Source organism: Callorhinus ursinus, unplaced genomic scaffold (assembly GCF_003265705.2).
Source record: "Callorhinus ursinus isolate GAN/ISIS: 27379988/994484 unplaced genomic scaffold, GSC_fseal_2.0 scaffold5, whole genome shotgun sequence".
NCBI lineage: Eukaryota > Metazoa > Chordata > Mammalia > Carnivora > Otariidae > Callorhinus > Callorhinus ursinus.
Window position 1 is genome coordinate 61498908 of NW_027397067.1, and position 23658 is coordinate 61522565.

Consider the following 23658-nt stretch of genomic DNA (forward strand, 5'->3'; position numbering starts at 1 on the left):
ATGATTGGAACAAGGTACATGGAAAACCTCAACAACCAACCTGATGCAACCCTCAAGTACATCTTTCCAGGTTGACTCAAATGCTGTTGGATTCTCCAGGATTTAACTTGGGTGGATCTAAATGGTCTACAGGTTTTTGATTTCTTCCATATAGTACTGGGCTCTGTCCAAGTTGAATAAAGGTGAATGAGCCTCGGCATATCCAGATCAGCCCAATACAATAGCCGGAGGTATAAAATAAAGAGCAGTGGAAGGAACAGAGCAGGGGATTCAACTCCCACTTCTGCCTCTAATACTAGGTGACTTGTGGCAATATGTTTAAATTCTCCAAGTCCTCGTTTTCTTACTTATAAAAAGAGAAAGTTGGATTAGATTTCCTTGCAAGTATCTTTAGTTCTAAACTTATGTGACTCAACAATATTTTACTTTCATAAAAGTTTTCATACATGTTATCTCAACCCTGTGAGGTCGATTTTTACCGTTTCCATTTTAGAGATGAGCCAACTGAGTTTCAGGAGGTTACTGACTTGTGTATAGCTTCTATGTGCCAGTTCCAGGTGAGAATCAAGGCTTGTGATTCCTAGTCTGTCACCAAGATGCTCACCCAATTCAAGAGCAATCACCAGAGGGCTGTGTTGAGGACAATATTATTAGCTATTCACTAAATAAAGCACCTACAATAAACTTAACATAAATTCTTTGTAGGTCTTTAACTCTGGAGAAGGTTGATGTTTCTCACGCCACTTTGTAGGTTATATGAGAGCTTTTACATTCTCGAGAGAAAGATACCCTTGACTTACGTCTTCCCAATCATCCATGTGCCAACCATATACTCCCTTGGGGCTTTTAGATATTTTTAAAACATTTCCTCATTATCCTTCCTAGAGGAACTGTGAGTCATTTACCCCAGGCTGAACCACCAGCGAGCAAAGCAGGGAAGGAGAGTTCTACTCTTACCTGCCCCATCATTGTCTCTTTATACTGCTTCTTCTGGGTGACTTTGATTGGAGGCAATTTTGTCACAGCAGACACCAGGAAATTCATGAGGATGTCCTCACAGTTGGCCAGTTGGTCCACCATGTTCTTCAGGCTGGCTGGCAGGTAATGGGTGTACAGGTAGTGATAATATCTGTAAAAGCCAGACAGGTTTCCGAGGTGGCCATCATTATATAATCACAGGTGGTCTTCTTTGACAGGAAACCTATACTTATTGTCTGAATCCCTAAACACATCATGGATGATGATGACGACAGCCATCGCTTATACGGTACTTACTATATGCCAGATAATGTTCTAAAGTGCTTTACAAGGAATGCTCCATATAATCCTCATAAGGAACCTATGATATAGGTACTATTATTATCCTTGCTTTACAGACAAGGAAAGAAGGTACAAGAGATACACACAGATGCAGATATTGCTTGGCCAGCCTGACTTTAATATCAGGGTGGTTGGTTAGAAACTGAATACTCGGATGGTAAGAGAAGTTACTTACACGTAATCTGTATATCCTTACAAACTGCTTTACAATTTTAATTACTGGCTGAATCAGAACTGTATTCAATACTATCCTATAACTCTGAGTCCAACAATATACTATTCCATTTTTGTGTTCTATAAACCATATTATTTTGACACCGTTAGAGCAAAACCCTAATTAATCTGGTGGTCAGTCATTATGGAAGACCCATAATTAAGTTGAATTATTTCTCACTCTACTCTTTTTTTAAGAGGGACATAATAGCATATACTTATAGAAAAAATAACTTGAATGAATCAGATTCATTGCGTGTTGGTGGCAGGGAGGAAAGGGGAATAATGAACTTTTAAGCGGTAGGGTCTTAAGATCAAGATTCAGCTCACCTAAATGCTTATTGTTTAGGCACTTCCAACTCTATCCCGGAGATAGCAAGATTTTCTACCCTTTACTAAAAAAGACTAGGCAGAAGAATGGATGAAAATGACTGACTCAGTAATGTTAACCATCTAAACTCACTAATTTGGCAGTCTTACCCAAGTTCCCTGGCTTTAAAGACCAAATATATTCAAACAACTGCCAAATGTATATCTCCATCCCTGTTGTTATTCCAACATACCCTTTTGGATGTCTTAACATGCCCAAGACTGAACTCTGTATTTTCCCTAAAACCTAAATCCATCCATACGGCTTTCCCCATCTCTTGATGGCCTCTCTATCCTTCCAGATCCTTAGGTCAAAAAAGCTTAACCATCAAACTCTATAACCAATCTGTCAAGACATCATGTTAGAGCATCTTCAAAATATGCCCACAATCTGATCACTACTTACCACTTCTGGCTCCCAGGCTCCATCATCTTTTGCCTAGATGTCAATCACCTCCTAATAGGTCTCCCTGCATCTACCCTGGCCCCCATATAGTCTGCTCTCAACACAGCACCCAGAGTGGATGCCCTAAAATATAAAAAAGATGTCTCCACTCTGCTCAAAGCCCTGCACTGGCTCCCATGTCACTCAAAGAAGAGTGAAGTCCTCATGATGGGCAGCAAGGTCCTGCATCTGGGCCCCCCATGACCTCTCTCTCTTGCTTTCCACTCAGTCTACTCTCAGCACATTGGTCTTCCTGATAATCCTCCAACATTCTGGTTCAGAGCATTTATCTAACATTCTGGCTCAGCTGTTCCCTACGCTAGAGTACTCTTCTTACAAAAATCTTGGATGATTTCCCCTCTTTCTTTCAAGTCTCTGCTCTGATCTCACCTGTTCAATGAGAATCACTGGCAACCCTTGAACCTCCCCTCTACCTTCACCATTCATGATCCTTGATCTGCTCGACTTTGCCTTTTTGCTATATAACTCACCCCCTTAACCTATTATAGAATTATTACGAATATCATGTCCTCCCCTTGTTGGAATAGAAAACCTACTTAGGCAAGAAATTTTTTTTTTTTAACTCTTTGGTAAATCCCAAGCACTTAGAATGTCTGGGGGTGCACAATTAAGTATGTACTTTTGTTGCTGTTATTCTAAATGTTACTCAGTATGTCCTCCCAACTCCAGACAACCTGATCTGTTTCTCTACCATTATTTCTGGAAATGCAGTAGTAAGCCAGGGGGTTTTATTGGTTTCAAAGACACAGGCTGGCCACACCGACAGAACTTAAACAGAGATGCAAACTCATTTTTGTTAATATTGCTCACGAGATTTGGCCCAAGTTCCTCTTTATGCAACAGCCAGAAGCTACGATAGAAGGAGTTACATAATCGACAGGCAGGATTTCTAAATTCCTCACTTGTGGTAAATAGCAGCTCCTGTCAACACCATGGAGTAGTCGTTTGTCCACTTGGATGTGTACCCCCACCGCTCCTTAGAGTTATCCCAGAAATGGCTGCGCGCCGGGTACCCCACAATCCTCTCGGGGAAGCTCTGCCACACCGTGAAGGCAAAATCCACCTGCAGGCAGAACACAAGCCAAACAAGCAATCAACAGTGTTAATGTCAACAAAACATTACCTTCCCCCTGCTAATTCATGATGCGAAATCCCAGGACTGTTGCGAAACATTAATTCCATGTATTCATCAGCAAATTAAACTGACTGCTTGACATTTTGCCCCGTAATTATGCACATTTTAATGTTTTCTGTTGAAGAAACTTCAGATTAGTGCAGAAATGAAAGAAGAAAAGAAACTGCTGATATGTCCTTTAGAATCCAGTTTGTTCAAGCAAAAACACAAGTCAGAAAAGCAACTGCTGTCTCCCCCTCCTCCTTCCTCGGTGCACGTGACCACTGATTCATGCGAGGCACACATGGGTCTGTTTTGTAAACGAGAGATTTCCCATGCACATCCAGAGTATGAATATACAGCATGCATCATGACTAGCATCCAGCAAAGCCAAAGTGACTAAAATAAAAGCATCCTCTTAAGAGCAAGAGAAAAGAAGTTTAAAAACGACACAAGTTCTAACAGGAATTCAGAGCAGGTATTATAGAGAAATGTAAGTCAGGCGTCTCAGGTTTGAAGATGCTCAGTAAAAAGGAAATCTAGAAAAAGCATCCACAATGAAAAATCACTAAGAGTAAGTAGGGAAGACGCCAAGTGAAGCCACATGATTATTTTATTTGTTTATTTTTTTAAAAAGATTTTATTTATTTATTTGCGAGAGACAGCAAGCGAGAGGGCACAAGCAGGGGGAGCCGTGGGGAGAGAGGTAGAAAACAGGCTTCCCGCTGAGCAGGGAGCCCGATGCGGTTCTCGATCCCAGGACCCTGGGATCATGACCTGAGCCGAAGGCAGACGCTTAACTGACTGAGCCACCCAGGCGCCCCTACACATGATTATTTTAAAGAAAATGCAGGTAAATGACTGTCCAGTGCTTATGATAACCCAAAGCAGGTACTTCTCAACCTGCTAAAAACCGACATTTATAATTAGCAAATAGTCTGTTTTCAAATGTGTGAGCAAATTTCTTACTTGCTATGGTTGATGAATGATAAAGAAGTACACAGAAAGTAAAAAAAAAAAAAAATTAAAACAGTAACAGCAAACAATCATATAATGCTCATAATCATGTAATGCTTTGGTTAGAGTACTAAACACGTTTTAACTCACATAATCCTCACAATATAACCCCGTGAAGTAGGTAATTTTATAGTCTCAATTTACAGAGAGGGAAGCTAAGGTATATGGAGGTGCAGTAAGTGGCAGAGTCAAGATTTAATCCAGCCATCTGGTTTCAAATTTGTCATGTACTGTTACCACAGCCTCCTTTTTAGCTCTCTTGCTACAGTACTGAGAACAATTCAACTCTTCTACAGGTTACACATTCAGCCTACAAACTTTCTCATCTCTCCTCCATTAGCAATACAAATGGAAATTTCATTTATTCTACAAATATTTCTAGTTGCGGCACTGTGATGGTGGCTGGGAACGGAGTGATGGTGTCGAGTCCAGTTCCTACCTCCCAGAGGTCAAAAAGCAATAACTATGTGCAACAGCCAACAGTGAAAACAACCCAGGTTCTATCAACTGACGAATATATAAACCAACCACGGTATATCCATACAACAGAACATTATTCAGCTCTAAGAAGTAATGAATACTTAGAATATGGATGAGACTTGCAAATAGTGTGCTGAGTGAAAGAAGCCACCCACAAAAGGCCACATGTTGTATGAACTGCCCAGAAGAAGCGAATCCACAGAGGCAAAAAACAGATGTGCGGTTCTAAAAGCTAGGGAGTGACTGATGGGGACTCCTTTTTGGGTGATGAAAATGTTTTTGAATAAGACAGAATTAATGATTGCCCAGCATCATGAATACAGTAAATGCCACTCAATTATTCATTTTAAGATGGTTAATTTCATGTTGTGAATGTTACCTCAATTAAAAGAACAAAGCAATTCAGCCTAGATCAATTCAGCCTAGTCCCCAAGCTTTCACATGTACAATGTCATCCCCTTTTTGCCACATTCCCACACCATACAATCACTTCTTTACTGTTGTTCTTTAAATTGCCCATCCTTGGTCCCCGCCCCCCCATTAGCCACATCCTAGGTAAACCTGTCAGCAAAACCCTAGGTCTGGTTGCTGGCTATATTGTTTTCTAACAAACAGTAAATATAATTGCTGAAATATGCTTGCCATGAACCATGCAAAACTAAGGGGCACACACCATCCTTCCGGAACACTGGCCTGAGGGATCTGTGAGGGTCCTTTTATCTCTGAATCCTTTGGGTCTAGAAGTCACTGTTTTTGTGAACAGCCATATAGTCAAATTTTTAGGAAAATCTGGTTTGGCCCCCTAACTCAAGATAAGAGAGCCTTAAGCATATAGCTTGTCCCCCCACCCAAATGGAAACATCCAGAAAAAAAGCAGGGTGTTGGAAAATACATTAAGAAAGCCTGTTGGGGTACAGGGCATCTCAAAGCCAGCAGCAGGGGAGTGGACAGTATTTGCCAGAAGATGGAAATCGGGTTGTGATAACCGGCACGCCGTCACTGGTGTCAACTGATGGGACGGTATCTCATGCAGCCCGTCGTCAATCAGCCCGGCTGTCAGCGCTCTTTGGGCTTTTCCATGATTCTTTGAAAAGGAAACACACACCCTGGCAACGCCTACAGAACCCGATGGGGTTTTCTCATCACATGAATTTCTTACTATCTCAAAGCTGTTTCAAGTCATTTCAAAGAAACTCAAAAAGTAAATTCAGATAAAACTATGATTCTTGTGATAGTTCCGCTTTCCCGAAGATCATTAACACATCAAAGGAGGCAAAGGTCAGCTTAAAAACCAACATCTTTTCTTTTGAGAATTTGCAGCAACCCAGATAAATGTAAATAACTGTAAACCAACTAAATCTAATACCCTTTGCAGAATGTTGTTTAAAAATCTATCCTTAATACTACAGAGAGGCATTTAAACAGGCGGAGACTCCTTAGAGAGGAACTAAAATGAACTACCATCTATTCACTTAAAAAAAGAGAAGCCCTTCATCCTTGACCATCTTAGGTGATGCCATCACTCCATGATCAGCAGGCAAAAGTAAACCAGACTACCGGTTCGTCTCCCCCTCCGATTTCCCCCCCCCGCTTCATTCCTCCCCTCCTGCTATCTTCTTCTTTTTTTTTCTTAACATATATTGCATTATTTGTTTCAGAGGTACAGATCTGTGATTCAACAGTCTTGCACAATTCACAGTTCTAGAGGGGAGGGGGTGGGGGGAAGGGTTAGCCTGGTGATGGGTATTAAGGAGGGCACGTACTGCGTGGAGCACTGGGTGTTATGCACAAACAATGAATCATGGAACACTACATCAAAAACTAATGATGTATTGTATGGTGACTAACGTAACAATAAAAAAGTAAGCCAGACCACCGGCCTCTTAAATTTACATATCACTTTCCATCCACACTGACTTCTAATTACTTCATAGAGGTCACACGTTCCTCCCAGCACCTACCGAGCGGCTGGAATTGCTCGTCTTTGAAAAGAAATTCACCAGTCCCATGGAAACACCACAGAAGCCGAAAGAGATGTGACTGTGGGACAGGGAAAAAAACAACTCTAGAGTGGGACTGATTGCCCAGGGGAAGACGTAAACTGCATGGGTACCTGAGGTCAAGGGATAAGGATTTAAATATATGCCATCCCTGTCTTGACCACACGTTCCTGCAAGGCGCTGTTCTCCCTGTGTTTGCCCTCCGAGGTCCACTTTGGAAGGCACAGCCCTGTCTTCCTGACAGGCCAGTGGCTGACTGGGTTAGGTCAGTGGGAGTCGCCCGCAGGAAAACAGAGGCGGGACAGAGAGCAAGAGGTCGGAGTATTTCTCCCTGGCTCCCTTCTAGGTTTGGCAGCAGAGTTTCGGGCAGTTGCCACATCCCCCCATGATCGTAGCTCCCATCGGGCAGGTCCTCTCCCCAGTTCCATCTCTCAGAGACTCTGAAACACTATTTCCTTCAGACCTGGGGGAGGCGGGGGGAGCTGCCGCTTGTTCTTGCTGCTCTCCAGGTACCTCAGCGTCTTCAACCCCACCCACCTAAGTCATCCGAAATCCCTTCGCTGGAATCACCTGACTTGAATTCTCTTTGCTGCCAGGACTCGGAGGGCCATCGGCAGGAACTGTGTAATCCCAGTACCTGGCACGGAGAGCAGAGCAAAGAGATCCCTCGATAGATACTTGGGGAGTGAACGTGCTCCTCGGATGCCAGCTTCCCTCGAAGGAGGCAGCAGAAATGTGCAAGCCGGAGTGTCCCATACCCCGCAGTCCATAGCTGCCGTTCCCTTGGAACATTAAACCTATCTTCCCCCCGCCCCCCGAACCCCTTTCTCCTGCTGACTTGCACAGGACACAGTCAGCTGTGCATTCACACTTTGATCCCCTCAGCATGCATCCCTTCAATCATTCATTCACCGAGTATTTATAGAGCCTGGGCTGCAGAGAAAGCCTTTTACGAAGGTGAGGCCCAGGGCATTTTGTCCTGGGGTTGTTCAGGCTGCACATAATGTCTGTTCAACTCCATCTGATGGAAATTGGAAGCATCCATGGAATTTCAAGAAGGAGACAGTGGGACTGTTAGCCTAGGTTAACACCCAGTGCCGGCTACATGGACGGCAGGCCATTAGAATCGGACTGGCATCCAGGAAAGTGCATGCTGGTAAGTGTCGATGTTTAAATTGAAAAGAAAATGATTATGAGTAAGAGGGGAAAAAGAAAGGGAAAGGTATAAGTAGCTCAGACTCCAAGCTTTTTAGCAGCTACCATTAATAATGCATTTCCAATATATGACATTTTTATAGGACTGTCTTTGGTCCCGTCGATGGTTTAAAGTAAGGTTTCTGAGATCAATACTCATTCAAGTTGTAAAAACTGGTTTTCTATCATATCTAGCTCTCCTCCTCTCTCTCCTCCTCACACGTTCTTTGTGCAATCTTATTTTTGGCACAAATACCTGAACATCTGAAATAGCAAGGATCTCCCGTCTCAGTCTTAAAGTGAAACCGTTTGCTCTTGTGTGGGTGAAAGAAAATGAGCACTTAAAACCGAGACAGAGAGGCTGCCTTCAGAACCCAGAATAGTGTTCTCCAACAAAGGCAACACACACCCACACAGGCATTCGGATCACTGGGGAAGGATGGGCCGTTTGCTCTGCACCGTGTGGTCTCAAGATGATGCTAAGCAGGTGTTCCCCCTACTCTTCTGGGTTCCGCACACCTGCCCATAGCTGTGCTGTTTAAATAGGAAAGGAGGACAGGCAGGAGGGAAGAGGTGAGGCACAGCCATGCAAATGAGAAGCCAATTAGCAGAGAAAACAAAGCGGAAAATGCCCTTTTCCGGGCGCCAGGTGGTGGCAAGGTGCTCACAGGAACTGGGCTGATTATAACGGACTCTGCAGGAAGTTTTGAAAAAGGTTTTCAGGTTGGCCATGGCCCAGGAAAAAGAAGCGCCGGCACCTTGGGGTCTGGGGCAACTGCCTGAAGAGCCCCCCGCCCACTCCTCAGGTGGGGGCGCTTACCTCTGTGGTTGAAAGCACAGTGTCCTCATCGAGGCTGAGCACGGCATCTGTGACAATGTTGTCATAGGGCAGGAAACGGCTGCTCATAACCTGGGAGTGGGTGGAAAGCAGGCAGGAGGGAAGGAATTAAGGAAAGGAGAGGTAAACTTAGAGATCTGTTTTCGGGAAAATTCCCCCATCCTCACCTTCAAAAAGAATGTTCTGCCATCATGTCACCCCTCAACATTGAAGACTTCCATTTCCCATCAGTGTAGTCATTTGTTCTACAGTTGTTGGGTGCCTACTGTGTACAGACACCTTGCTATTCAAAGGGAGTACACAAAGGTAAGTAAGACATATTCTCTTGTCTCGGAGGACTTCACAGTCCGCAGAGACATCAAGATGCAGACGATCTGTCCCAGCCTGCAACCAGCCACTCGGAAGGGCAGATGAAGGCCTCGTAGAAGAAATGACACGGAAGTAGGACTTGATGGATAGAAATTCACCAGGTATAAACAGAAGTGAGGCAGAAACAGGGCTGAGCGGATGTGAAGGCACAGAGGAGAGAACCAGAACACTAAGGTCTAGAGAGACTAGGCGGATGGAGCTATGATTCCAAGTGTGGGGCACACCCCACTGGAAGGCCACGGCGTTTTAGGAGGTACACAGAAAAACATCTAAAAATGCTCCTCTTTACGGATGTTAGCATAGATTAGAAAAAAAATATACACACATGTATCAGTAGCTACAGCAATAACAGGTAGTAGTCAAGTCATTTAAAAATCAACTCACTGAAATGAAAAGTAAGCTGATTTAGAGACAGACATTAAATTAAAAGTAGCCGATGTGGTCCATGGATTTAGGCAAACTGTGAAGGCAGTATATGAATAAAGTTTGGGCAGCTCCAGGATAAGGCACGGTGAGGTGTGTACAGGTGTGTCTGGGGTGAGGGCTTTGGGCATGAGAGGACCAGCTGGAAAATTAAGACTAGAGAGACTCCGGGGAGCCTGGGTGGTACAGTCGGTTAAGCATCCGACTCTTGGTTTCTGCTCAGGTCGTGATCTCAGGGTCTTGAGATTGAGCCCCACTTCGGGCTCTGCGCTCAGTGAGGAATTGCCTTTAGATTCTCTCTCTCTCTCCCTCTGCCCCTCCCTCGGCTCATGCTCTCCCTCTCTCTCTCTCAAATAAATAAATAAATCTTTAAAAAACAAAAGACTAGAGAGACTTCTCTGTGACAGTCATACCTTAAACCTGTGTGGTGAATGTACTGCAGAATAACTAACCATGAGAATAAGAATAACTAACAGGGGCGCCTGGGTGGCTCAGTCGTTAAGCATCTGCCTTCGGCTCAGGTCATGATCCCAGGGTCCTGGGATCGAGTCCCACATCGGGCTCCCTGCTCGGCGGGAAGCCTGCTTCTCCCTCTCCCACTCCCCCTGCTTGTGTTCCTGCTCTCGCTATCTCTCTCTCTGTCAGATAAATAAATAAAATCTTTAAAAAAAATAAGAATAACTAACATTGTAATAGCATCGCATTTCTCCTTTGTAATAACCCCATTTTACGTCTGAGAAAGCGAAGGCATAGAAAGATTAGGTGTCTTGCTCAGGACGGACCTGCCAGCATTTCATCCCCCACGGTGAGATTCTGTAGAGCACCTCAGCCACTATGTGACACCTGTCTCAGGTTCGAGAAGGACCTCAAAAGTGAATTGGGGGCACATCAGGCAACCTCATCTTCACCACCTTCCTCTGGAAGTCATATCAACAGTTATGACACCCACAAATCTGAGGACCCCCATTGCCGAGAAGCTCAAGCTTGTATTTACAACAAGAAGCCAGGTGATCTATGAGATTCGGTTTCCACGCCCATGAAGCTACTGGAGGGCTGCTGAACATTAAAGGATGGGAAGTGCCCACTATTTTCCATCTCTGGGAGCTCAAGGGATGTATCTACAGCGTAAATGGCTCCAGGGTCTGCTCCTACACATCTGTCAAATGGGTCAAGTTTTCTTTTTCTTTCTCAGGCTTTCAAAATAAAATAAAATACAAAGCGATCAGCAACCCCATATACACGGTGCTCAGAAATCTCAGCCTGAAGCAATTCTCCTGATACTGTTTACATGTCCACAGACTAACACAGAAACCATTAGCTGCCAGCTTAGTGATGCCCTGACCTTTCCCTTGTTAAGTCTATAGGGGAGAGCTGCACAGACAAGGCCTATAAATTCAAAATATAATGTTGTAGCCAAAACAGCGAACACATCAACTCTAAACTCAAGGCTAGATATGGAAACGTACAATGGGGAATGAGCAGGACCTATGACCTCCTTCCCATTACGTTCCCAACCACTGGTTTTATAAAAGGATCCATTTCCTTTTTCTGAACCTGCTTCATCAACGGAGGTTATGAGCCCATCGTCCAGCCACTTCAAATTCTAGTGTAGAAACTAGACGCTCTCTTCCAAATACCTTGCCTCGGCCACATTCCAAAAGTTGAACGGTTTAACATGAAAGGAACTGGAGTACTTAGAAAGTCAATCCTAAGTGAAATGGGTTTTGCTTATTAGTTCACATTAAGAAACATTTAGCTACCATATACCAGCCCAACCCCTTCTCGAATTAGCAAACATGGGTAGGAAATGACCAAGACTCAAGTTTATTGTCTAATGGGGAAGATAAGGAATATCCCTAAGTAATTATACAAAGCACAGTAAGAGTTAACATTTATCAAGCACCCACCATGCGCATCCACACTTCCGAGTGCATTTACATGTCTAGTATTGTACCACTTGATCTTTTAGCAACCCCGTTTTAGGTATTATGACTGCTTCCATTTACTGAAGGAGAAATTGAGGCACAGAGACTTAAATAACTCGCTTTAGAGCCCATAAAACAAACTGTAATGTTGCAATGCCACCCAGAAGAGTAGCTGACCTTTAGTGGACCCTGGGTGCATCATAGGCCCAAGGCTAAGCCCCTGTAATGCACTATCTCATTGAATCCTCAAAATGGGCCCGAGTCTTGGCCGAGGTTCCCCAGAATACAGAGCCTGAAGTGACACTTAATTAATGCTTTACTAGGTGGTGCAATCCCAGGGCAGTGAGAGTGAGGGAAAAGGAACGGCCCACTGGAATCAGTGGCCAAGGTAGAGGCTAGGACTTAACAAACGGCCAGAAGTCCAGACACAGATATGGCTGGGAGAATGTACAACACTTGATCTCAGCCAAAAGGCCGAGAAGCGATTGATATGCTGGGAGAATGTGAAATATCTTATAAGCTACAGCTTATCGAGCCACCATCTTGTACATAAAGAAACTGGGACTACTCACAGAGTGAAAATAAAAAATCAGTCAGTGAATCTGTGTGTAAAAATGCAATACTAACCATAGAAGTCAGAATGGCACCCAGTCTGACTGGATCCTGTTTGATACCCTGACATATTCAAAGGAAGACTTATCTACCAGAAGGAGAGCTAGTCACCCATGGAAGCACAAAAAACAATGAATTCCCAAGTCCAAAGTTGACAGCATCCATCTGAGCACTGTTTGGGACCTCGGGCATTGGCACTGGGGAGACAGACATATGGGATCGTATGCCATTCCTTTCGTGAAACCACATCTATGGTGAGATGGATTTCATAAGGGTAAGTAAGACCCATGCCGAGAGGCAGGTGATTTTCTAATTCCCACCTTTACCCATTAAATGCTTATGAAGCAGCTCTTGGATAACCATGTTGCTTGACTCCAGTCCGGCGAATGCTGGGACTTTATCCATCATATCGCGCACCGTGTTCCAACATACTACATGGTGCCCAGCACAGAGCAGGTGGTCATACATTGGAAATGAATGTATAATGCATTGATCATCTTGCCCACGTGACAGTTGTAATTCTCACTGCATCATGTCGAACTACATGAAACTGCTACTTTTAGCAAGCCAAATGATGATTTTCAAATGGTTTGACCTAATTGATATTTTTTATCCTGGCTCAAAGATGTTTTACTTAGTGTGAGACAATCTCTCAAGACCTGCCTTCTTGGGGACTAACAAAGGATGTCTCTTAGATGACATGCTTCACCAATCTGTTCCATTTAGTAGCAACTAATTTCTTCACAATGGATATGATCTACAAGAAAGCAACAAGCAGAAGCTAGAGAAAAAAGAACTCAGCCCTGGCTGCCAAGAGCAGAAGAAATTCCAAAGAGGAGGTAGCATGGGAACAGGGGCTTAAAGAATGCATGGAAATTCTGATAACAGAGATAAAGCATTGAGACTTACAGCAAAAGGGAACGGCAAGAATTAGAGGCAGGAGGGGATACAGTGCAATTTAGAGAACTGTGAATGATCAAATTTGGTGAGAGGACAGGGTCTGGGTGGGGGAATCAATGAGAGAGAAGAAGACTGGCAAGGCTGGCCAAGGCCAGATTACACATGGCCTCAAATGTTGATTTTGAGCATTAGCAAATAGAGTCCCTTAAGGCCGAGAGATGATTAGAAGATCATTCAGGTCTAGGCAAAATGAATTGGAGAATGGAAGCAAGGGGCCAGCTAGGCAGCACACGTGAGTCTCTGATGGAGACACCCAAACGGAATTAAAGTGCAGATGTCCTTGTGAAGAGAAATGTGAGGATGAGCCACTTTCTGAAAGACACAACTGATCCAGATGAACCAGCCAAGCAAACCTCATGCTTGGCCACCACCAGCAGCTTTGTCTTGATCCTCATCGTTTATACAAGGATCACTATTGCCAGGCCCTGAATTCACTGTATTCTAGTAGCAACCCTAGGAATATGTGTTATTACTTCCATTTTGTAGACGAGGAGGAAACCGACGGTCAGAGGAGGAAAGGATATGCGGGGCCACAAATCTCCTAAAGAGATGGTGTTAGGACCCACGAATCCCCAATTCAAGAACCGAGAGCTGTCAAAGCTGAGGATTTTCAGTGACAGGGATAATTTTAGAGAAAAAGAGTCCAGAGCCAGAAGCTCCCCGGGGAGGGGGCGGGGCAGGAAGAAGCTGTCTGCAGCCAACACCCACAGCGCCGCAAGGAGAAACAAACACTCCATGGCGGTTCCACGCTCGGGGCCCTTTCCCGTCCTACCTTGCTTTCTCCTTCGATCACGATGACAGGCACAGCCGTGGCAGGCCAGCGGTGTTTGGCTGGTAGGGGCTTGTCACAATTCCATAGAACTATGATCTGAAAGGGACAGGGGGGCATGAGACGGCTTGGTAAGGCTGGCTTGAGTGAGGCCTCCACCCAGCTTCTTCTTAGACACAGAAAGAGGCCTAAGCAAGGCAGAGAGGCAGATATCAAACTTGAATTTTAAAGAGAGCCCCCCTCCCACACAATCTCCAGAACCCAGTCACCTCAACAACTAGAGAGAGAGAGAGGACAAAAAGAGCACCCTGAAAAAAACTACATCAAGGGGGCAGGAGAAAGCTGGGAAGAAAAGAAGTAAATTTCAGGGTTGCTGAATCTTGATACAGTGGTTTCTTAAATTCTGATATCGTTTGATGAGCAACCAACACCGACCAAATTAAATAAAAATGGGTAGCGAGCTCTAGAACACTGGCTAGGAGGCAGTGCTACTCCAGCAACTGTGGGAGAGAGAAGAGAATCCAAGATGGAACTAGTAGGGTGAGCTCATGATTTGGACTCTCTAGCATGGTTGCTGATTTTATGTGACTTTATTTTTCCCAGTAAGTGTGTTCAGTTCAGAAAGGCATACTTCAACATGATTTAATTCTTTCCAGGTTTGTAAGCCTTCTTGTACAACCTAATTTACAAATCTGAAATGCCACTGTGGAAAGAGTATGGGAGTGACACTGATTTGGAAAATTCTGTTATCATAGAATCTTCTGCTCCCAATTTTATAATGAAGCTACAGGGGCTATGAAAGAAAAGTGGACACCTCCTGACACCAGCAAGTCTGTTTCTTCCGTTAAAAACTTCCATCTTCTGGGTCCTCCCATGGCACGTCTGAGGTTACCTTAACACTTTGACATTTAAAAACAAAATAACGTCCTTACGCGTTCTTTCAAGAATGTGTTGGTTATATATGTTTTAACTTTACCCCAGCGAAACATCTCTTTGTAACCCATCCCTTACCAGTGCTAAATTTCACTTCCGAGAACCTTTAGCTCATTGGATGAAAGGGAGGAGTAACAAGCATGACAAGTGAGAGGGAGTAGCAGGGCATCGCTGGATGAGCCCCAGGGAGCAGAGCATGGAGGAGGTAAGAGCGGGGTCTGCAGGCGGCAGGAGTGGCGGCTGGCCCCCCACTCACCTGGGCACAGTACTGCGATCTGGCTGCAGCCACGAGAAGCTTCAACACTGGCTGGGACTGCGAGACCAGGGGGGTCACCGCATGGATGACTGCAGTGAATTTGGGGGGGGGTTTTAAACCTGAAATAGAAACGCCAGAGAAGCCCAATGAAACACTGGGAAACAACACTTAGAAAATCATTCCTCCTCACGCCATTGCCTTGCCCTGAAGCTGATGTTCCCTCCTCGCGTGTTTTTCCTTCGCCTCTTCTGTCCTGACAGAACAAAAACAAGGTGAAAAGCTGCCAGGTAACTGCTGCCTGAGACCTTGATAACTTACAGCTGCACGTCCACCTGTACGCTCTTCCTTGGATAACCTCTTTCTTCCCTGGGGATGTGCCTTTGACCTCCCTGCGGCTTTTTAGGGACCCCAAGTCTGAACACACAGCCCACCACTCACCACCCTCTACTCCCAGAAGTCTACTCCAGCCACTGACATCGTAACGTGGGTTTAAGGAAATGTGCTCTCTCCCTGGGTATTTGAATAGCTATTATTCTTCATGATGGAGTTAAGGGTTTGTTTTTTTATTTGTCTTTTTGGCCCAATTAATACTATTTCCAATAATGACCAGCAGGTGGTAAAGATTCAAAGAACAGCATCCAGAGCATCGCTGTCTAGGTTTGAGTCCCTGTGCTACCACCCACTGGTGGTGGGATCTTCCCCTCGGTGTCTCCACAGCCATGAAATGGGGCTGAGAGTCAGAGCATCAAACCTATAGGGCTGTTAGGAGAACAGAATGAAAGGAGTGAATGCAGACACAGCAGTGAGAACAGGGCCCAGCAAACAGTAAGTGCTCAATATGTGTTCGCGGCTATCCCTCAGCCCCATCATCATCATTTTGGAGCAGAAGCCTCTACACTCTCGAGAAGCTCTTTTTGTGTGGTGCTGACATAAGCTGAGGGAAGAAGTACGTGACCCAGACCTCCGCCGCTGCGTGCTCTGAAGCCCTGGGTGGAAAGGTTTAGATAAATATGTAAAACGAGCAGGAGCCATGGAAGAGAAAGCAGCGAGATGGCTTCTCCCCCCAAAGGAAGTTTTCTGGAAGAACTCACTAAGAAACTGGAGACACATTTAAAAACTTTCTAAAACTTCAGTAGTTCGGACCCAGTAATTTTGTGTTCTGGTAGCTTCAATGCAAACAAGAGTGTGCAGTGACATTCGAGTTAAGCTTTGATGTTGATAGAATAAAGGTAGGAATCAGACAACGTCTACTCAAGGATTCTGCGAGTGTTTTGTAGAGCAAATTAGATCATCCGATTGGTACTTTAATTGCATGTTAGAAAGAAGTTGACTTCTCTGCTTTCTCAAAACTCTGCCAAAGAAGAAGAAGAAATAGGGTGGAGGGGTTTCCTTTCTCCTGGTGAGGACAAGTCACCGCGTCTACATTTTCCTGTACTAGTTTAGGAAGCATCACGTACACACTTCTAACGTGCTCCCTCCACATGGAGATCTCACTGCTCTGCAGGAAGAAATATGTAGACATTTTTTACTGACTCTGGCCTTATTCTGAAAATTACCAAATTCTAATACATTACCCTGTGTGGGCCATTCACTGATTTTAATATAGTCCCCATAATATGTTTGGTTTGGCTTAAAGGGTTCTTTGTCACTGGTTGGTATTTCGGGCCACCACTTCTTTTAAGTTTCTTTTTAGCAGTTTCAAATTAAACACGCACGACTCAAAAAAAAAAAAAAAAGAGGTGAGATTGTTATGGAGAATATCGGGACAGGGTGGAAAATCTAGAGTCTTTTTCCCACATTGACTTGAAAAATGCTTTACTGTCCCAGAGTTTCTCCAACTCGGAACTGTGAATGAGGGATAAGGTCTAAAATGTTACTAACGCTAGCACAAGTGAGTCTCCACGTACAGAGGGCCTATGGCAGTAACAACAGCCTTTTGGAGAGCTTTCTCCCTCTGTCCATTCTCTTTCCCCATTATAATTAGACGAAAAGCTGCTTGAGAGCAGAGATTGTACCTCATCTGACTTTTTGTTTCTACCACCTAGCATTGCACTAACGGAGTACATTAAGACGAGCACAATAAACGTTAAATGTGTGAACAGAGTTGTCTCTTGTCATCCATTCTTAAATCTTTCTCCTTCCCCTTTATTAATTTGAATTTTCTTTGGTAGGAGAGAGAGAAGTTGAGATTGCAGAAAAAAAAAAGAAAAAAGAAATTAGGGAGACCTCTCCTGGTTCCATCTTATATATGAGGAGATGTAAAATTATAGCAAACCCATCATCATGTTCGAAATGATCTGTAGTTTGGGGAGCCTGTTTCTCAAAAAGGAATGAGTCTACTCTATGTGAAGTCCAGCTGCTTAGACAAGAAAGGAGTTTTTTCATTTTGCAATGCTCTGCTGGATTTATAATTCTTGATCCTGATACACCATTTAAGGATAGGGCTCTAGAAAGCCATGTCCAATGTAGGCTGGTAGGAAGACCCTGCTACAGGATGGAGAAATCAAGGGACTTGGAGTCTGGACAACATCTGGAGGGTAAACAAGGGGCAGCAACCTGGAAGGAACTCACTTACCTAAATTAGCATAGTAGTAAGGAAAGTCTCCCAGATAAGATGAATACTGTGGTAGTACGAACAATCCTCCAGGATGTTTGTTCCATATTAAACTGTTACGTGATATGTGCTTGAATATTCTGTCCTGAATAATCTAGAAGATAAAAACACAGTATGTGGTGAGAATGAGACCTTGATGATATTTGATAAGGAGCATGTTCAATCCAAAGGTGAGGAATGATGTCCCTCAAAGTAGTGACTCTATCCCCAAATTTTCCACTGATAAAAGTGTCTGGGACACAGACAGAGTGACGGAGCAGTGGAAGAGAGTGGGAGAGAGAAAGAGATGAATGATGGCTAATCAAATTTCCTAATTAAACTTCAGTTTTACCATAATTCTACCTTGTCTTTCTATAATAATAAGTACATTCTCATTTCAAAGCAGAGTGTGTGGAACAGCTTCCCTGATGGCTGAGCCAGGAAGATCTGTCCTCGGTCCACAGAGATGTGCATGCGGAGACCAGGTTGGGAGGGTACAGGAGGCATGGAACATTCTAGAAACCGTTGAAGTTCCGATCTGTTCCTTTAATTGGGGAGGCAGATTTATCTGTCATATTTTGTTTTCCTTTCAAAGTCAATTGTAGGACTCTGGGGTACTGGTTAGCTGAAGTTTTTCTACATTTCATCTCAAAAAGCAGTGAGTTAACAATTGTTCAAAACATCCCACATAATAGGACAAGCACCATGGCATATGAAGACTAATAGCCATGCTAGTTCATTAGTTTCTTTGGACTTTGGGACCTCGCAGATCATTAAATTCTACATTTAGAGTCAAACATTCTCCCATCCTGAATCATTTGTCAGATGAACGTGATTAGTTCACTTTACAGATTTCTCTCTGTGACTTTCAAACCCTTGTAATTATACCATCCACTCATTAAGACATGATTTGGCAAATAATTAACCTGATACAGGATTTCATGTTTGCAGCAATTTTTTTCTGTACTTAAAAAAAAAAAAAGAAAAAGTCTGCCATGTCTCTCAAGAGATTTAAGACCTAAATCATTATTTTCAAGGCCCCCACTTAATGCAATGTGACTTTAAGTAAAGTCCATTTTCAATGGAGCTTTATCATTTAAGGTTATTAATACAATCATCTCATCCCACATAGTGATAGATAAGTAATAAAGTGAGCTACATTTATTTTGCAAACCTTATCATGTTTACATTTCTTAATGAGAGAGAAGAAAGGAAGCAAGGAGGTAATTTGGAAGAACTCAAATATTTTAGTTCAATGATTTCTGCATTTTTCTCTTTCCCCCAGATCAAAACTGCTAATTTTACATGGCTAGGTAGAAGTTTCTAATTTGGTGGAGAGTTTAGGAACCTAGCTAAATTATTAACATTTACTTTCTTTGGGACAACAGAGATGTGTTAAAAAGCTGTTGTCTAGGCATTAATTATGAGAAACTTCTTACGGTTGTGAAGGGTTTCCATATGGCGAGCAATTTCACTTCATATACCATTTATCCTAGTTTTATATTATTTATATCTTCCAAATCTACTGTCTATTTTCCCTTACAGCTTTTTGTTTAGATCAACTTTTTTTTGCTTTCCAGATTTATGTACTTTCCAGCATGTGGTCACTTAAATGAACTTGGATATCAAGACACAGAAAAAATTGAAAGTAGACAGCATCATAAATCCCACACATTTACAAATGACATGTACCCAAGGGATGCCACAAAATGGGTCACCATCTTTCGGCAGTATGCTTCTCATTGTCATACTCTTTCTGGTTCAGTATCACAACATTGTTATTGTTTTGAATTCAAGGATACAACAAGTTATAGTATTCTTCCGAGAAAGCAATGAGCATGTCATACTCTCTTCAAATGAATCTTGATAGGAAGCTATCAACAAAGGTACAAAAGCAATAGCAAATATTTCATTTAACCTGGGCCAAGCAATTTGCCACTTTATGTCTCACTTTTCTCATTTGTAATAGAACAATAAAATATCACATAAATTGTAATAACCTCTCAGAATTTGTTAGGAAGAGCTACCTAAGTTTTTACACTTAAGACTTGACTTTTTTGCCTTAAAAAAAAAAAGTCTCATTCCTGCATTCATTTTCTAGGCATAGATTTTTCCATTTTTACACTGCTATAATATCATAGATATTATATATTATAGATAACTTTCCATATTATTAATAGTGTTCATGGGTTACTTATCCTAAATGACCAATGATAGTGTAAATTTTTTCATGCAAAGCAATGACTATATTTATGAATTAAAATTTTCCCCATCTAGAATTGATTCTTTAGAAGTTTGTCAATGGGCATAAATATTTTTAAGGCTGTTCATACGTACTGACAAACATTTTCTAAAGGGTTTGTAACAACTTGCCTTCTCAAAAGTCTGAAAGAGTATGGATCTCACTTCACCAAACAGAAAAGTCGTTCTTTTCCTCTCCTAATGTCCAATATTCCCTATCGCTACACTGAACAGCTCCCAGGATCCTTTCAGAGCACTAGAGCTTACTCTTTATTGTCGAAGAAGACATCACACTTAGAAGTTGCTATAAAGAAAATCAACAACATACACACAGACACATATACACACACAATACAAAAGCTCTTCATTACAGGTGTAATTGACACCCCTGATAAGGATAATATTTCTCATTAATATGAATTCAAAGGGAAGAATGACAGGCTCCTTATTTTTCTTTTTCTGTGCCACCTGTTTTATGAATAATGGACTATTGGTCACAGGTTACTATCATTCCGTGTGGCCCTGACTTGGTCTTTTGACCAATGCAAGGCTGCCTCACACACGCAGTGCCACCATATGCCACCTCACTTTGAGCCAAAGCATTCTACTTCCATTATCTCACTGATTTTTAATATTCCACTACACAACGGCATCAGCAGTACCATGGTTTGAAATGTGCATTGTTAGGCAATAGAGAAAGAGAAAAAATTGGAGCATACTTCATAAAACTCCATTAAAAATGTGCTGTCCAAACTACCATTAGTTCTTCTCACACATCATTACAGTCTTGTGTACTTTTCTTTCACTCACCTTGATTCTAACTGAGCTCCCATGGTTCAGTCATTAGTGCCAGGTTACTGCTGTGTAATATTCTGACAAATAATGGGATCTATGAAGGAACACTGTCTTTGTAATATTTTATCACTGTCCCCATCATTACTTCTCCAATTTGCATACACACACAAAAACTGAGCTCCAAAGAGCCTAGCTCTGATTCAACAGCTCCTTAATTCCAAGATACAGAATTAGGAAGCTTCTATCAGTCCAAGGCCCAAGTATGACAGAATGCAGGGCACTGTAATGTATTAACAACTTGATACTGGCGCTGGAAAGAAGAGGTCCTGCTTCCAGTTGTGTCTAAGCATCACCTGCAACACTAAGGCTCATACCCTCCAAACACGGAGGCATCCCCTTCCCATGGCCTAGAGTATGGCAAGCAGGAAGAAAGGTCCAGGGTTTTAGAGTCTGGGTGTAGAACATCCTGAAAGCAAAGGATCCTCAAATCTATGTTGTCTAAGGGTAACTGTGAATTATCTTCATAACTTAGGAGCTCCAACACAGACTGACTTATATCATCTAAGTTCTAAGCCAAGTAGGCATTTTTGATATGTTATACTTAAGTCGTTCTCATAAACATGTTGGCTTTATTTGTGTATGTGGATGGCATTTTCTGCTATGTTCTCTGCTTTTCTATTTACATTGAATTCTGGGGTAATCTGAGTTCTGAATTAAAAAGGGAAACTGGATGGTATCTTTCATGCATTTCGGTTGAGGGGTCAAACTGTTACAATCCAATCTTGGAATGATATATGGAGATTTGACAGTTGCTATAAATTTGAATGAAGTACATGGTTCATAGTGTTTTCAAAACAATTGTGTCGCTAAAGAACTGCATGGCTTAAATCCAAGCGGAAGAAGGCCTTTCTAGCACAGAGATGACAACAGCTTGACTTGAGACTCTATTCTGATGAATATAACACATCCAACTGTTCTTACAGGATAACTGAGCACTGCTAACTGAATAGGCAAGAGATCAGCTCTATGCAATAAACCACACTCAAAAGAAATGTAATTAATGAGCTACCATCTTTCATCTGGCAAATCTGCACAGTCGAGTGTGTGTGTGTGTGTGTGTGTTTTAATTATGATCCTTAAGGTTAACAAAAGGGCCGCTAGAGAAGGTCTCCCCCCCAGAGGGCTTATGAGAGTCCAGACTGATGCATCCTTCTTGAAGAGTAATTTGGCAAGCAGATCATGAACCTAGACTCTGGCTTCGTAATAATCCCACTTTAAGGACTCCATCCCAGAGAAATAGAGATGTAGCCGAAGATACACATAGAAACCCGTTGCTCCGATAAAGACATCTATATCTGGATCTCTACAAAACAAACGGCTAGAAACAACATTAACAGCCAATGGTAGATTAGTTAAATAAATGGAGGTCCACCAAAGGAGGGCAAAAGGTAGGAAAAATGAAAATATGTGGCCTTTGTGTTTTAGAGTGGACAATTAACAGGGCAGAATCAAAAGGCCAGAGCGGACCCAGAGGTGCCTAAGTGTGGCATGCGACAATACTGAGGCAAGGACAACTTCGTATGTTGGGACAAACTACACAACAATCTGTCAAAGGAGAAAAAGAAATAGACTTTTCAATACAGATCATATGTATAAAAGTAAATTGGATTAAAGAGCTAAATGTAAAAAGTTAACTGCGAAAGTACGAGAAAAACATAAGGGAGTGTATGTATATAGATTGTGTGTCAAAAGGTCCTTTCTGAACAGTAGCAAATGGAAAAGCCACAGAAGAAAAGATTGCCTCATTATAAACCAAAGAGAAAGGGATGCCATAAGTTGGGGGAAATATTTGCAACAAAAGAGTCAAAGGGTTAATATTTTTCATATAATAAGCTCTTAATTTATGAGAATAAGTGGGACGATGCTGTGGCCATTTCTATTTCTTTCTTTGTGAGTTGCCTAAGAAACATGAAAAAAAATCATTCTTACTAGTATCACAAGAAATATAAATTAAGAAAATAATGATTTATCATTTTGAAAGATATAATGTCCAATATTGGTGGAAGTGAAAAATACCAGAAATAATAGAAACAGGTCCTCTCATATAAGCTGGAGGGAATATAAATTAATTTCATTCTATTGCAGGAAAATTGACAATTTATTAGAAATCTTAGCATTTGTCATATTCTTTGAACCAGGACTTTGAAATCAAGGAATTCATTCTAAGGAAGTAATCTTGAACCCCCACAACAATTTAGTGCTGAGGCTATCTGCTTCAACAATGTGTCTAATAATGAAAAAGCAGAAACAATGGCAATGTCTTCAAATTGAGGATAATGAAAGAAATTAAGTGATATCATGAATGGAATATTATATAGTCATTAAAATAATTGCAGAAAAATCCAACAGCATGAGAAAATGTTGACAATACATTATTAAAAAGAGAAAAAAACATAAACTAAGTTGAGAAAGACTCCTCTTTATTGATTTATTTATTTTTAAGCAGGCTCCACACCCAACGTGGGGCTTGAACTCACAACCCTGAGCTTAAGAGTCACAGGCTCTGCTGACCCAGCCAGCTAGACGCTCCTGAAAGACTCTTCAAAAATTACAACTTGTGTATAAATTTATCTAGAAAAAACAAATATATATATGTTTGTGTGTATATATATATGTCAACAGTGATTTTGTATGGGTAGATTATTTCATTTTTATGCTTTAAGTATTCTCCATTATTTTCTAAAATGAACATGTACTCTTCATAAAAAGCA

General features: G+C 42.2%; 1 protein-coding gene across 1 annotated transcript in view; it reads right to left on the minus strand.

The window, feature by feature from the left end:
• Nucleotides 1–23658, minus strand: part of EXT1 (exostosin glycosyltransferase 1) — a 279964-nt gene that overhangs the window by 2619 nt on the left and 253687 nt on the right. The window contains exons 5-10 of the mRNA XM_025871029.2: nt 17834–17966; nt 15259–15377; nt 14073–14168; nt 8994–9083; nt 3271–3431; nt 958–1129 (exon numbers count right to left, since the gene is read on the minus strand). Of these exons, the coding sequence (XP_025726814.1) occupies nt 958–1129; nt 3271–3431; nt 8994–9083; nt 14073–14168; nt 15259–15377; nt 17834–17966 (771 nt within the window). The remainder of the gene's footprint in view (nt 1–957; nt 1130–3270; nt 3432–8993; nt 9084–14072; nt 14169–15258; nt 15378–17833; nt 17967–23658) is intronic.